This window comes from Sycon ciliatum, chromosome 6 (assembly GCF_964019385.1).
Source record: "Sycon ciliatum chromosome 6, ocSycCili1.1, whole genome shotgun sequence".
NCBI lineage: Eukaryota > Metazoa > Porifera > Calcarea > Leucosolenida > Sycettidae > Sycon > Sycon ciliatum.
The window spans coordinates 31,925,505-31,938,013 of record NC_088648.1 but is presented as its reverse complement, the minus strand read 5'-3'; the positions used below and the strand labels follow the sequence as shown (position 1 = coordinate 31,938,013).

At 47.6% G+C, this 12,509-nt stretch overlaps 2 protein-coding genes across 2 annotated transcripts; one reads left to right on the top strand and one right to left on the bottom strand.

Moving 5' to 3' along the window:
- Positions 1 to 1,198: 1,198 nt before the first annotated feature.
- Positions 1,199 to 2,706, top strand: LOC135819907 (probable transmembrane reductase CYB561D1; the record flags this gene model as incomplete). Its single annotated transcript, XM_065333206.1, is given in 2 exon segments — positions 1,199 to 1,442; positions 2,136 to 2,706. Coding segments are annotated over 2 exon segments (513 nt in total), but the record flags the coding sequence as incomplete, so codon positions are not given.
- A 1,400-nt stretch (positions 2,707 to 4,106) lies between these two features.
- Positions 4,107 to 11,526, bottom strand: LOC135818955 (uncharacterized). Its single transcript, XM_065332122.1, has 6 exons — positions 11,254 to 11,526; positions 9,251 to 9,344; positions 8,043 to 8,197; positions 7,005 to 7,194; positions 5,636 to 5,814; positions 4,107 to 4,970 (listed from the first exon to the last, which is right to left on the bottom strand). Exons 1-6 carry the CDS (start codon positions 11,443 to 11,445, stop codon positions 4,710 to 4,712), a joined length of 1,071 nt encoding a protein of 356 aa, XP_065188194.1. The 5' UTR covers positions 11,446 to 11,526; the 3' UTR covers positions 4,107 to 4,709.
- Positions 11,527 to 12,509: the final 983 nt, after the last annotated feature.

The following is a 12,509-nucleotide window of genomic DNA, read 5'->3' as shown; positions in this document are numbered from 1 at the left end:
AACGTCAGGACAGACATCTCGTTGACTCCAGAACCCCCGTGATCCAACTAGCCTTAAAGCATGCACAGACATTAAGGAGTTCAAGCTTCAGCTTCTTCGTCCTAAATAATCTCACCATTTTCGTCATGCCTCCCCTTGCAGTACTCTCTTTGTTTCTCTCCTTATTATTCAGTTCGCCGTGGTTGGCTACCACCCGACTTCTCATATATATTGGCAGTCTTCTGACGAGCCAGGAGATGTTGAATTAATAATAATAATAATAATCGGCAGAGTCAGCGCCGGTCCCAGGAAACGTCAGGACAGACATCCCGTCGACTCCAGAACGCCCGTGATCGGCCGAGTCAGCGCCGGTCCTGTAGCTATGCAGAAGACGTTACTTCAGTAACTCATTGAAACGTTTTTGCAACACAATGATGTATCTAATCAAAGGAAAAAAACATATCCATCAGTTCTAACAACATGCACGATGAGCTTAGCAAAAAAGCATAGCGTAGGGCCCTGAGCTTCCAAGCTCTCTCGTTCCCGTAGCTATGCAAAATACGCTGCTTCTAGTAGCGTCTGGCGCTAGCCAGGGTCCACACCGCTTTAATTTGACGCCTGTTCGTGTCTGAGGTAGGGCCTCTCACGTGACGCGCCATGGTTGGCGCAGAATCTCGTATTGGCCCCGTACCGTCCTGTGGCGGTGGTGGTGGTAGTGGTGGTGGCGGGAGGGTGCTTGCAAACACAGGATCGTCCGTGTTCATGTACTGTATATCATGTAATTTTTGGTGAATTTAAATTTCGGCACCAGGGACCCGCCAGGTTTCAGGTGTAATGTAGAATTAGGTGACCAGCCTACCCTTCGCATACAGTGCATACTCTAGTGCCTTTTAGGTGTAATCTAAATTTAGGTGGCTGAATTCTCTACCGAAATTAAAATTACACTGAAAATAACGTGTTATCCAGTATGACGAATATTACTCGCGACCAGTTTCCGTCATTCTTTTCTATATGTGATTCTCTCTCTCTCTCTCTCTCTCTCTCTCTCTCTCTCTCTCTCTCTCTCTCTCTCTCTCTCTCTCTCTCTCTCTCTCTCTCTCTCTCTCTCTCTCTCTCTCTCTCTGTGTGTCTCTCTCTCTGTCTCTCAATCTATCTATCTCCGTTCCTCCTGTTCCTGTCGCTTATTCTCCCATGCATCATTTTCATTTTCTGTGTTCAGTTCCTGGTGGCCATGCCGAACGGAATCTTCGCTCTGTCCCGTAATCATCCTCTGTACGCCTCAGCTAAACTCTCTAGCAAAGTCACCATTCACCTGCTGAGTCAGCTGGTAGCTGTGTCCAGTGCTCTCATAGCCCTGGCTACTATCATCACCAACAAAGACAACAACAAAGCAGATCACTTCACTACACGGCACGGCCTCATCGGCCTTATCACTTGTATCGCCATGGTTGGGGCAACCAGCGGTGAGTTAGAGACACCCTGTGGCCTGTTGTCGTTCTCTGTATTTCTCTCGCTCTCTCTGTCTGCCTGTCTCTCTCTCTCTCTCTCTCTCTCTCTCTCTCTCTCTCTCTCTCTCTCTCTCTCTCTCTCTCTTTCTCTCTGTCTCTCTCTCTCTTTCTCTCTCTCTCTCTCTCTCTCTCTCTCTCTCTCTCTCTCTCTCTCTCTCCTTCTCGCTGGAGACACATTAGCACTTAGAAAACAAAGCAAGAAACCAATGTAAATTAGCCGCATGGCGTACCTGTGCTCAATTTAGCTTGCGGCTTTCTTTCTAAAAGAGGCATCGATCTTTATAGGCAGTTTTTTTTAGCATGCTCCTCCTCCCCCCCCCCCCCCCCCCCCCCACACACACAACATAGACACATATTCATTCAGTCTATGACCAGTGTTTGCAGCTTCTCACACCAGAGGTTGTGCTCGAAGAAGGATGTACCTATTCAGCCGAAAGGCGTAGCATTGGTAATTGTCACGCTGGAAACTCCCAAAAGGCTGCCTATGATAGGTGTGGATAAAGCTCAACATCCAAGTTCAATTTATGTTAGTTGTGCATGGGAGAGACAGAGACAGCAACAAACACAGTGAGAGGAGGTGTGGGTATCCTCAAGTGTATAAATCTGTATTTCTGCATGGATTTCATTCTCTTCTGCTATTGCCTGCAGGCGGTGTCCTAGCCAACAACGCTCAGCTTGTCAAGGCGTTCATTAAACCCGCCGCCATGAAGTCCATCCACGCCTTTGCAGCTGGCTGTGCCGTGTACCCGCTCGCCATGACAACCATTGTCTTGGCGACGTATTCAAACTTCCTCGTTTCTGCTCTGCCCATTGCCTACATGCGGTATACAATTGCTGGCGTGGCCACCATCATGGCTGTCGCTGTCTACGTCCAGGTGTCCCAGCGTGGCGCTCGCAAGACCGTCCGTGCCGACTAGTCCCTCGTTTCTCTCCTGTATATGCGCTCTCTCTCTCTCTCTCTTTCTCTCTCTCTTTCTCTCTCTCTCTCTCTCTCTCTCTCTCTCTCTTTCTCTCTCTCTCTCTCACTCTTTTCATTCCTCTCTTTTGCCTTTTTTCAAGTCCTGTTATGGATATATCGTTGAGTGCCTATGTATTTCTGTCAAGTTCTTGATGTCCATAATTATTGTTTTGAAGCGTGCAATGTTGTTTTGAAGCCTGCAATGTTCAATGTTTTCTCCTCTTTGCTTTCTCTCTGACTACAACGTATTGTGGACCGTGATCGGTGCTTTGTATGCTGTTTTACTGGGACTCTCCCATCCATGGGGTCTGTGTGCTCTACTGGGACTCTCCTATCCATGGGGTCTGCGTGCTCTACTGGGACTCTCCCAATGCACAGTGTGACTGTGCTGGGCTGGGTCTCTAGCAAGCACAGCACACTCGCTTTGTCTCTGCCATGCACCGCGTCCGTGTGTGTGCTTGGCTCGGTCTCTCCCCTGCACCGTGTCCTTGCTGTGTCTCTGGCATGCACGGCATCTGTGTGGTTTACAGGGACTGTCCCAAGTACTCAGCGTTCAGTGGTTTCCTGGTCATGCTTTCCTGGAACTCCCCTATACTTCTCTCCTGTGTGCTTTGCTGGGCGTTAGGACTTTCCAACGCATGGCCCCTGTGTGCTTTGCTGGACGGTGTACATGTGCTTGCTGAGTCTCTCCTACCTGGCAAACAAATAATTCAGCAGCAAAAAACATAAGTCGCCACAGACTCAGGCTGAAGTAACCGATAATAATACTTGTAATTATACATGTAGAACTGGTATCCGCCACATACGTGATACTTTGCTGGTTGACAGTAACACCAAGAGTCCATACCACCGTGCAGATGCAAAGAACGCAGTACAGTCAACTTCGCTAATAACGACTGCGGATATAACGACAATTCACGAATAACGACAGAATTTCCATGCCCAGAGCAAAGTCCCATCCAACTGTGATACATAATAACGAGACTTCGGGTATAACGGCGCTTCGCGAATAAGGACACTTTTCTGATGCCCCGCTGAGTGTCGTTATAAGCGAAGTTGACTGTACACGTTATCCCAGACAATTCAGATTAAGCATAACAATTCCATTATGTAAGTAGCATCAGCAATCCATGACCTGTATGGAAACCAGGTTGGGCACTGAATTAAAAACAATGAGTTTTCAGCATTTGACTGGAAATGATATCCCTTGTATCGGTTCTGGCTGTAGTGGTTCTCTGCCTCTGGTACAGGAAGTTGCCATGACAGTGTTCACTGTTCTCATTACTAAGACTAGTAATGTAGGCAAGAGTATATAACCCCCCAAGAGTGTGCAACTCTGCATGTGGGGTGTCCGACGGCGAAAACACACATTATGTGTTTCGTACTACGTACAAACGAAGGATAGCGTGAGCGCAACCCGAATATCTGCCAGGATCATGCTGGGGATTTGCACACGCGCAGTGATTTATGTCAAAGAGTGCTTTTTTGATTACTCCGCTGCTCGCTAAAACGGGCTGGAAACGTACAACTGTGACACTACACCACAACTGCGGATATAACGACGTCGGCGAACCCCATAGAAAGGGTATCATGAGTTGCACACTCTTGGGGGGTTATAATAATTATATACTCTTGATATGGGTTGTAGTACACCTTTTTTCCCTCACAAAATACCATCACAATCAATGATCAAGTCAAAGGAAAAAGAAGTAAAGAGAAGTGCAAAGAAGAGCTGGAGTGCGGCCGTCCAATACTGGACTGAAAACGACTACTACTAGAACATGTATTAGGATGAAAAGAGCAAAAATGAAACCAATACGGACAAAACCAGGGGCAAATGGTACCAAATACGAATGCCCGCCCCAGCAACCGCCAAGGTGGGATGTGAGTCCAACTGCGCCGGCCGAAGATTCCGGGATCCACGCAAACACATCAAGCTGGACTGGAGTAGGGCAAAACTCAATTTGCAGCGAACCCAAGACATGGCACAGCTGTATGCCTCTCCGGTCTTGGCTGCTTGAAGAGAAGCTATCCGCTTGCAGAGCGACTCCGTGTTTTTGCCGAAACCACCGGTGGTGGAAAACATGGCCGTTGTGGTATACAGGCATGTATACGTGTGGCTAGTACCACAGCATGTCAGGCACACAGAACCAAGACGCCAGCTTGATTTCTGTGACAACGGCTATGCCAGAGCTCTCTGTTCTCTGTGCTAGAACTTCACTACCCTACAGCGGCGCTAACACTGTGTAGTGTGAGTATCAGAATTAGATGCTCTGCAGTCGATCCCTGAGCATCTTCTTGGCTATGGCCACGACATCAGAGGTGATGAAGTTGTCCACAGTTATAATCTTGATGTTGCCTCGGTGCTGGCTGCTCAACCGGCTGGATACGAAGTCTGGTAGCGTGGCGTTCATAGCATCAGCGTGGCTGATCAGAGTTTTGCAGGTTAGGATATCTTTGACGATGCTCTTTGCGTCCGGAGTGACAGTGTGTGTCAGCTGATAGAGCTCGACTGCCTGCTTCTCCTACACGCACAGTCATAAGCACATAGGCACACAGGAAACAGGTTGCCATAGTTACAGGATGTGTGCAAAGTAGGGCTGAAAGGAATATTATTATTATTATTATTATTATTATTAAATTCGAAATATGCAAGGCGGAAAAAGAATATTCTTCGTTAATGTAGAATAGGAATATTCGTAAATGTACAGAAAATCGCCATTTTGACATCGATCAAGCTTATTTGGTGCAAAATATAAGTAGGCTCGCATCTTTCGATGTGTTATAATCAGCAAGACAAATGATTATTCAAATCAGGGTCTCTCATGTAATTGGGGTGTATGCCAGTTAATGGTCTATGGTTACCATGGATAAAACTATGTATCCATGGAAATTGTATTGTTTGGAATATTCGGAATATTCTTCATTTCGCAAGTATTCGGAAAAAGAATATTCATTCGCTTCATTGAACATTCGTTTCAGCCCTAGTGCTAAGTACATGTAGTACACACTGTGCTTTTAACCCTTTGTGTACCAGCCCCATCTCGAACCGTACCATATGGTACAGTTCGCTGCACTCCTATCAAGCGGGCCGTTCCCCGCCGCCGTAGCTCCGGTTATGTTACTATGCAATCATCTTACTAGTTCACAGATAAAATACCCGCCAATGCCACATTCTCGCGTCTCTCACCGTCGCCGTGTTCGAAGAATAGTTTGCCAATTGCTGGTGGTTCAGGTCTTGTTTCTCCTCAACACTGCTCAGACTGCGGAACGGGCCGCCGGTCACTAGTTTAGTTTTTGAAAGCCATACAGTGCTATCACCCGGTGTGCTGCTTGCCTCAGGATTGCCAATCAAAATCAGGTTGTGTCCTGTAACATCAACAATCAGATAACAGACATGTAGCATAGGGTCAGCCACACTCTTCAGTGTGCATCATAGACATGTACAGGTCCACCCTCGTTAGCCAAAAAAATGTGTCTTACATCGACTACATTTATTATCAGCCAGTATTTTCTACTATCTGGCCTCGCACGAATGGCTGTTGAAGGCATCAGGCATCATGGGATTTTGGATGGTTGTCTACTAATGAGCTTTGTCTTGTAATCTACTTCAGAGTATGTCGTACTGACGAGGGTACAACTGTAGACACAATGTGTCAGTTGCAAGTGAAGTATCAGTGTGCGTGCTACTGTTGCCGACATTTAAATATCGTCGAGAAGTCAAGCGGCCATGGGGCACTAGCCTGGCAGCTGCGAGCACTGCTGGCGCATTTTGTTTTGCAGTGTTTCAGGGTGTGTACGTAGTACGTACTAATCATGTGAGGGCCCTGACCGTCATTGCACCGGATTTTTAATTTTTTATATCCACAACAGTAGTACTGCTATGGAAAGAAAGGGTGTCAGCACCGACGCAATCCGCACAGTCAAGTAAGCCAATTTAGTAACCAAATCCTGTCTATAGTAAATTGTAGGTTACATAGGTTACTGGGCGTGCCTTGCTCGGTAATCTTTTGCATCGGCTGTGCATGTTCTTGCTAATACATTTTTTTCTTTATTCCCTGTACTTACCTATGATGAGAAGGAACGAAAACGTTCGGTTACTAAACATTTGGCTTACTTGACTGTGTGGATTGCGTCGGTGCTGACACCTTTTCTTTCGAAATTGGATACACCTCCAATTTTTCCTTACATTTTTGCCCACGGAGGTATCTTAGGTTACTGAGCGCGCCTTGCTCGGTAATTCTTTGCATCGGCAGTGAATGTTCTTGCTAAATAGCCACAAATCCTGTCTAGTAAATTGTAAGTAGTACTGCTGATTGTAGGTACCGGTTGTGTGGTTAATCATTAATGGTTGTTTTCTAGGTTGCCCTCGCTTCGGTCTTTGGTAGGACTGTTCAGCACCTGAACGCATGCATCAAACAACACACACCACGTCACATACTTCCACCTTGCGCACAACAACAAAGACCGAAGCGAGGGCGACTAAAACTGCTGATTGTGTTTTTGTTTGTTTTTACTTGAAGTAAATCTTTGCATACAAAGCACACTATGCTGCTCACCCGCCGACGTGAGCGAGTAGATACTGGGCACCGTTGTCGCTGACGATGGTGTTCCCCGATCACCACCCACACTATCACCATGGGAACCGGTGGTGCCAGCATCCGTTGTCGTGGGCGACAGCTTACTGGCAGGACAGGCGTGCTTGCTCAGAAACTGCTCCACATAGCTCTGATATGCGCGCTCGTCAATCTAGACAAGAGGGGCACAGCATCCCGCATGAATTTATTAACATACTGACATGATAAGAGACAGCAAAAAAACGATGATGATCCATTTTAGCCTCGCCACAACTGAAGTTCACCGATCCTTTATTTTAATGCCTTAAGGCCGATTCACAATACAACTTCTTGCCACGCGACATGCGACTTGCGACGAGCTGCGACAGCGACACACGGTTCACAATTGTTTTTCATGTTTGCGACATCCTTATGCACTAGTACGGCAACATGTACTCCATTTGTGTATGTCGCGTGTCGCATGTTGCAAAAGTTGAACTTTGTTCAACTTCTGGGACAGGTGCCTTGCGACTGCCTGACTGCCTGCGAAAGCTCGCGGCAGGCAGTTTCTTGTCGCAACTGTCGCAAATCGCGTCACAGAAAGTTGTACTGGGAATCGTCCTTGATCCATACTTACTGGTCTTCATGTCCCGTATGGGAAACGGGTTGTAACCCGAAACATTTGACTTGAGCTCGATTTGTGTACTTCACCACGTGATGATCACGCGATCTGCCTTCCGTTCGTGAAATGAATTCTGAATGAGGCAGGTAGCAGCACTAGAGGAGGAGAGATTGTTGCAGTAACACTCTGTCCTGGGAGAATGAATTTGAAGACACCAGTGCAGCTGTACTTATGGTTGAGCGAACTGATGGTGGTGGTGGTGAGAGGGAGAGCTCTGTGCCAGAACTTCGCAGCCTAGAGAGCGTGCGTGGGCAGGCGTGTGTTTGCCGCCATATTGCCAGGTGTGTCTTTACCACCATATTTATCAACACTCTGTCCTAAAAATGAATTCCAAAGGGCATCATGGTATGGTGACTCACATTGTTGTAGGGAATGCAGGAGACCAGCACCAATTCCGTGGGATGGGAGTCGATGAAGCGCACTATTTCCCTGAGAGCGTCCTCGAGATACCCAACCATGAATGTGTGGATGAGAATGAATGTCAACTCTTCCTCTCCACGCTTGTTTCGGGAAGCTGAGCACGAAAAGAAAAAGGGACGAAAATCATAGTAGCGACTTCGGCTACATATATGATATAATTTTTCACAGCTATATTATATTGCCCAGGTTCAGCATACGTTTTTCTTCTTTTCTCTTTATGTTCACCACTCATCCCCCCATTTTTTCTAAACATTTACACTGATGTATATACATTGTATATCTTTTGGTCCCATCGGCCTCTTCATATTTTGTGCAGCTGCACTGTTGAGCTTCCGATGTAAAACAAAATAATAATGATACAGGAAAGTTGGTTGCTCCCCACCCTGGAGCTCTCGCTCTTCCTGCTGACTTTGGATTGACAACTGATCGACTAACGACTGCCATCCAGAGCACACGAGAAGAAGCACCCTTCGACTCGGAAAACCTGCGCGAAAGCATCACTCACTACTGAATACACAGTATTTCGGAGAATTCCTCGCTCGTCAGTTGAGCTTGGATAGGCTGAGGACGATGGTGCTTGAAGAGCACCACTTATGTGCTGCAGTTCTCTCCTGGACCAATCATCACCAGTGATACAAACTTACAGAGACGCTATGTTTCCAGGACAATAAACACCTCGAAACAGCATGTGGCATTGTGAGTCATTGTAGCTTACTGATGTCGTCTCTGTCAGTATGTATCCGTGGCGATAGTTTGGGTTGGAGAGCACTCGATAAGTTGTGCGCTTCAGGCACAATCTCCCTCGGCCTGCTCCAGTTCAACTGATGAGGGCCGTGAATTCCTCGAAACACTGTGTATTGGGCAAGGAGTGGTGCTGTCTCGCCGGTTTGCTGAGTCGAAGGTTCGATGGACTTCTCACGTGCTCTGGGTGGCATTCGTGAGTCAGTCGATTAAACCGTGGGTGTCAAGTACATGTTAGGGTGAAACCTCCTGACTAGGTGGGCAAGCCTTTTGGGTTAAGTGCAGATTAGCCATTCATTTTATCACACATGGGGAAATGTCATTCCGACACGCTAGAGTGCCAAGAGTTCATTCCGTGTCCTCGAATCTACACATGCCCAATATAATGTCAAGCATTTCCACTCACCCGAGGCTATGCGAAAGTCCAGAAATCGAATGCCTCCGACCAGCTGGTCATGGATGGACAGGCCTGGTTGCGTGATCGTCCATCGCCCTATCAACTAAACACAGCCAAGTACAGGAATTGCTTGGGCTCAACGGCATATCCATTCGCTGACTTCTGTTCCCGTGAGATCGACTGGTATGAAGGCCAAGTCAAGTAACACGTTAGTTACGACTCGGTTACCTGTTTGCTGGTGTGGCTACTAGGTCATGGACCTATCACGTTGATAATGGATAAACCTTTCAGTCAGCACTCTACCTCAATACGTGTACATCAGCTGCATTTGCAGGCATATCTATCAATGTGCAACTGGCGAGCTGTACTCCCGATGGCGAGAGGCCGCGGGGCTCACACCCTGTGCGGAAGCTTCCCCTTGTCTCTCTCCCAAGACGAAGACAAAGACGAAGACGGCGGTATACAGTAGCCGTACTGACCGAAATGAAACGAAATGAAACTGGTCTAGGGGGAGGGGAGGGGGAGAGGGGGGGGGGGGGAACATTCAATGATTCCACCTACAGTGGAATCAGGTCGAATTAGATCAAAGTCTCTGTCCAAAGGAGCGGCAACTGCATGTGTGTGCTGAGCAGGTACAGGATACTACAATGCAAGCATTGGGCAAATCCCTCCAACACATTACCCGCGCCCACATATGGCCAAAGAAGACTACATGTAAAGTGTTACGATGAAGACAGACCCAAGTTTAGCGATTATGTCATGGATTGCAAAATGGAAAGCTAGGCCAATCTGCTACAGTTGTAACTTATACTGTAGATGGCAACATTACGATGAAGTGAACGGTGTAGGGAACAACACACAGCCCCGTGCTGAGTGATCAGTCGTGTTGAGTCAGGGACACCCTCTCTGCATACATACAGATGACAATATCATGATGAATGTAGCCTTGTAGGGAGTCCAATTTGTATAACATAATGTAATGTGTATAATGTAGATGACTATATACATGTACATGACGATGTAGGGAAACCCGGGTCGGTCGCTATAGTATAATGTACAGTGCTGGCAACTGAAATCCGATCCCTAAGGGACGAGTTCACATCCCAGCTGTCTCTATTTCGTAGTTTAACTATCCCGTGTTGGGTCTGTGGCTCTGTGCGATGTGCGCGTACCGCTTAGGGGTCGGATTTCAGTTGCGAGCACTGTAGGTGGCCGTGTACATCACGCTGTAGGGAAACCCAGTCAACATAAGACTTAGTATTGATATGCACAATGTCAACTTGTAGATGGCTGCATGTGTACCGTTACAATGTCATGACGATGTAGGGCAATCCAGGCTGCATTCTGTACATGTCTACCTCAAGGCACGGGGGTACCCAGAATGTACTAAACTATGTACTTCAGTATACATTGTTTCAATGAAGACCACAGTGTATGGAATCCCAGTGTGTGTGTGTGTGTGTGTGTGTGTGTGTGTGCGTGCGTGCGTGTGCGCGCGCGCGCGCGTGTGTGTGTGCATGTGTGTGGTATGTGTGTGCTGAATATGACCACCTGATAGGGTACGAAAACCGGGAGGCTGCATACAGCAGGAATTACCACGTCATAGCTAGCGCATGGAGACTCCAGAGAAACCAGCACATTTTCTTCGAAATGAAACATTTAGCAGAGGTTCAGTATTATTTAGCTAAACGAGCTTTTTTTAACACATTTTCTTAATATTGTTGCCATAGTTTGGGTAACACAGATTGTTTTCAATCTCCGGACAGCTAGCTGTTTCGATCTTGTTAGATCGTGTCAGCGGAGCTCAGAGATACTGGGCAACCGATCGCTATGAAGTCTAATGAACAACAAAGCATTTTTTAAACCTGCCCAAGGCAATACCCCCCCCCCGTACATGCAGACTACAATGTCATGCTCACAGAGTGCAATACCCCCGTACATGCAGACTACAATGTCATGCTCACAGAATGCTTGTTTGAAAAGTACAGTTACTGAGCCAGGTGAAACCTTACCCGACGAAAGCAGGGAACTCTGCAGAGGGCATTGAGTCCCGAACTCAAGCCTATCACCGCCGATCCAGTTAGCATTGAGCTGCCCGAGTCATGCGTGCCAGGGAATACCACCTGGAACGGGGTCAGTGCCTTGCACGCGTCTTCCTCCTCACCCATCCAGCTGCTGAAGTTCGGCACTTCTCCGGCGGCCATCACTCGCAAGAAGGTGGCAACAAACTGTGCGCGTAGAATCCTGGAAATTTTGATAACATACAATTGTGTGGTTTGCAGCTGATACCCATTAACACGTGAGGTTAGAAGCGTTTCTCAGAGCCACGGTACATTAACTACATTCAGTATTCACACCCTTCTGAGCGAAGACCTGATCTTCTCCTGTGACGTTCAATGTCAGACTCAGGGTGAATGACTGGGAACATAATTTACTAGGCTATGGACGTTTATATCCTCCGGTACCTTCCAACAATTCCGTTGATGCGGCCTGGTGACTCATAAGAATGAGTCATTCTTTCCTTGGCCGATTTCGTGCAAGAATACTGTTACTTCCATCTTCACATCTGCGCATCATGTCCTGAGGAAGGTGCGGGCGGTACTCGTACTGGATACTAAACAGTTATGCGGCCAGACCCCCCCCCCCCTCCCCCACCACCACCACCACCATGCACCACCTGCACGTGCACAAGCGCTGCACACCCCGCCACCGTACACTGCACGTCCTGTCCCTTCGGTGGGTTCCCATCGATCCGCTATAACGAGGGGCGCGACATGCTGGCAAGCTCACTGAAGGGAGTCGCCCACTGAAGGGAGTCGCCCCTAACGTCGCAGTGCTAGTGGAGCCACATCTCCAACCCCTGACTGGGGAGCAGTTCCAGCTAGCTCCGGTCCGCATCAACTGAGGGTCAAGCTCGTTTGGATGTGGTGGCCAGTGGAGTTTGGGGGGGGGGGGGTCGGTTCGAACGCACTTTTATCGCTGTACGGGTGTTCAACCCTTATGCTCTCCTGGAGCCAACACGTCAGTTACAGTCAACTTCGCTAATAACGACTTCGGATATAACGACAATTCGCGAATAACGACAGCATTTCCATGCCCAGAGCAAAGTCCCATCTGACTGTATACATTTAACTTCGGATATAACGACTATCTGAATAACGACAATTCGCGAATAGCGACATGATTTTAGTGCCCCGAGGTCATATTCACTGCTTGAATAACGACTTTCTGGCTTTTTGACAGCTATTTCAAGTACCTGTCAAGTGTC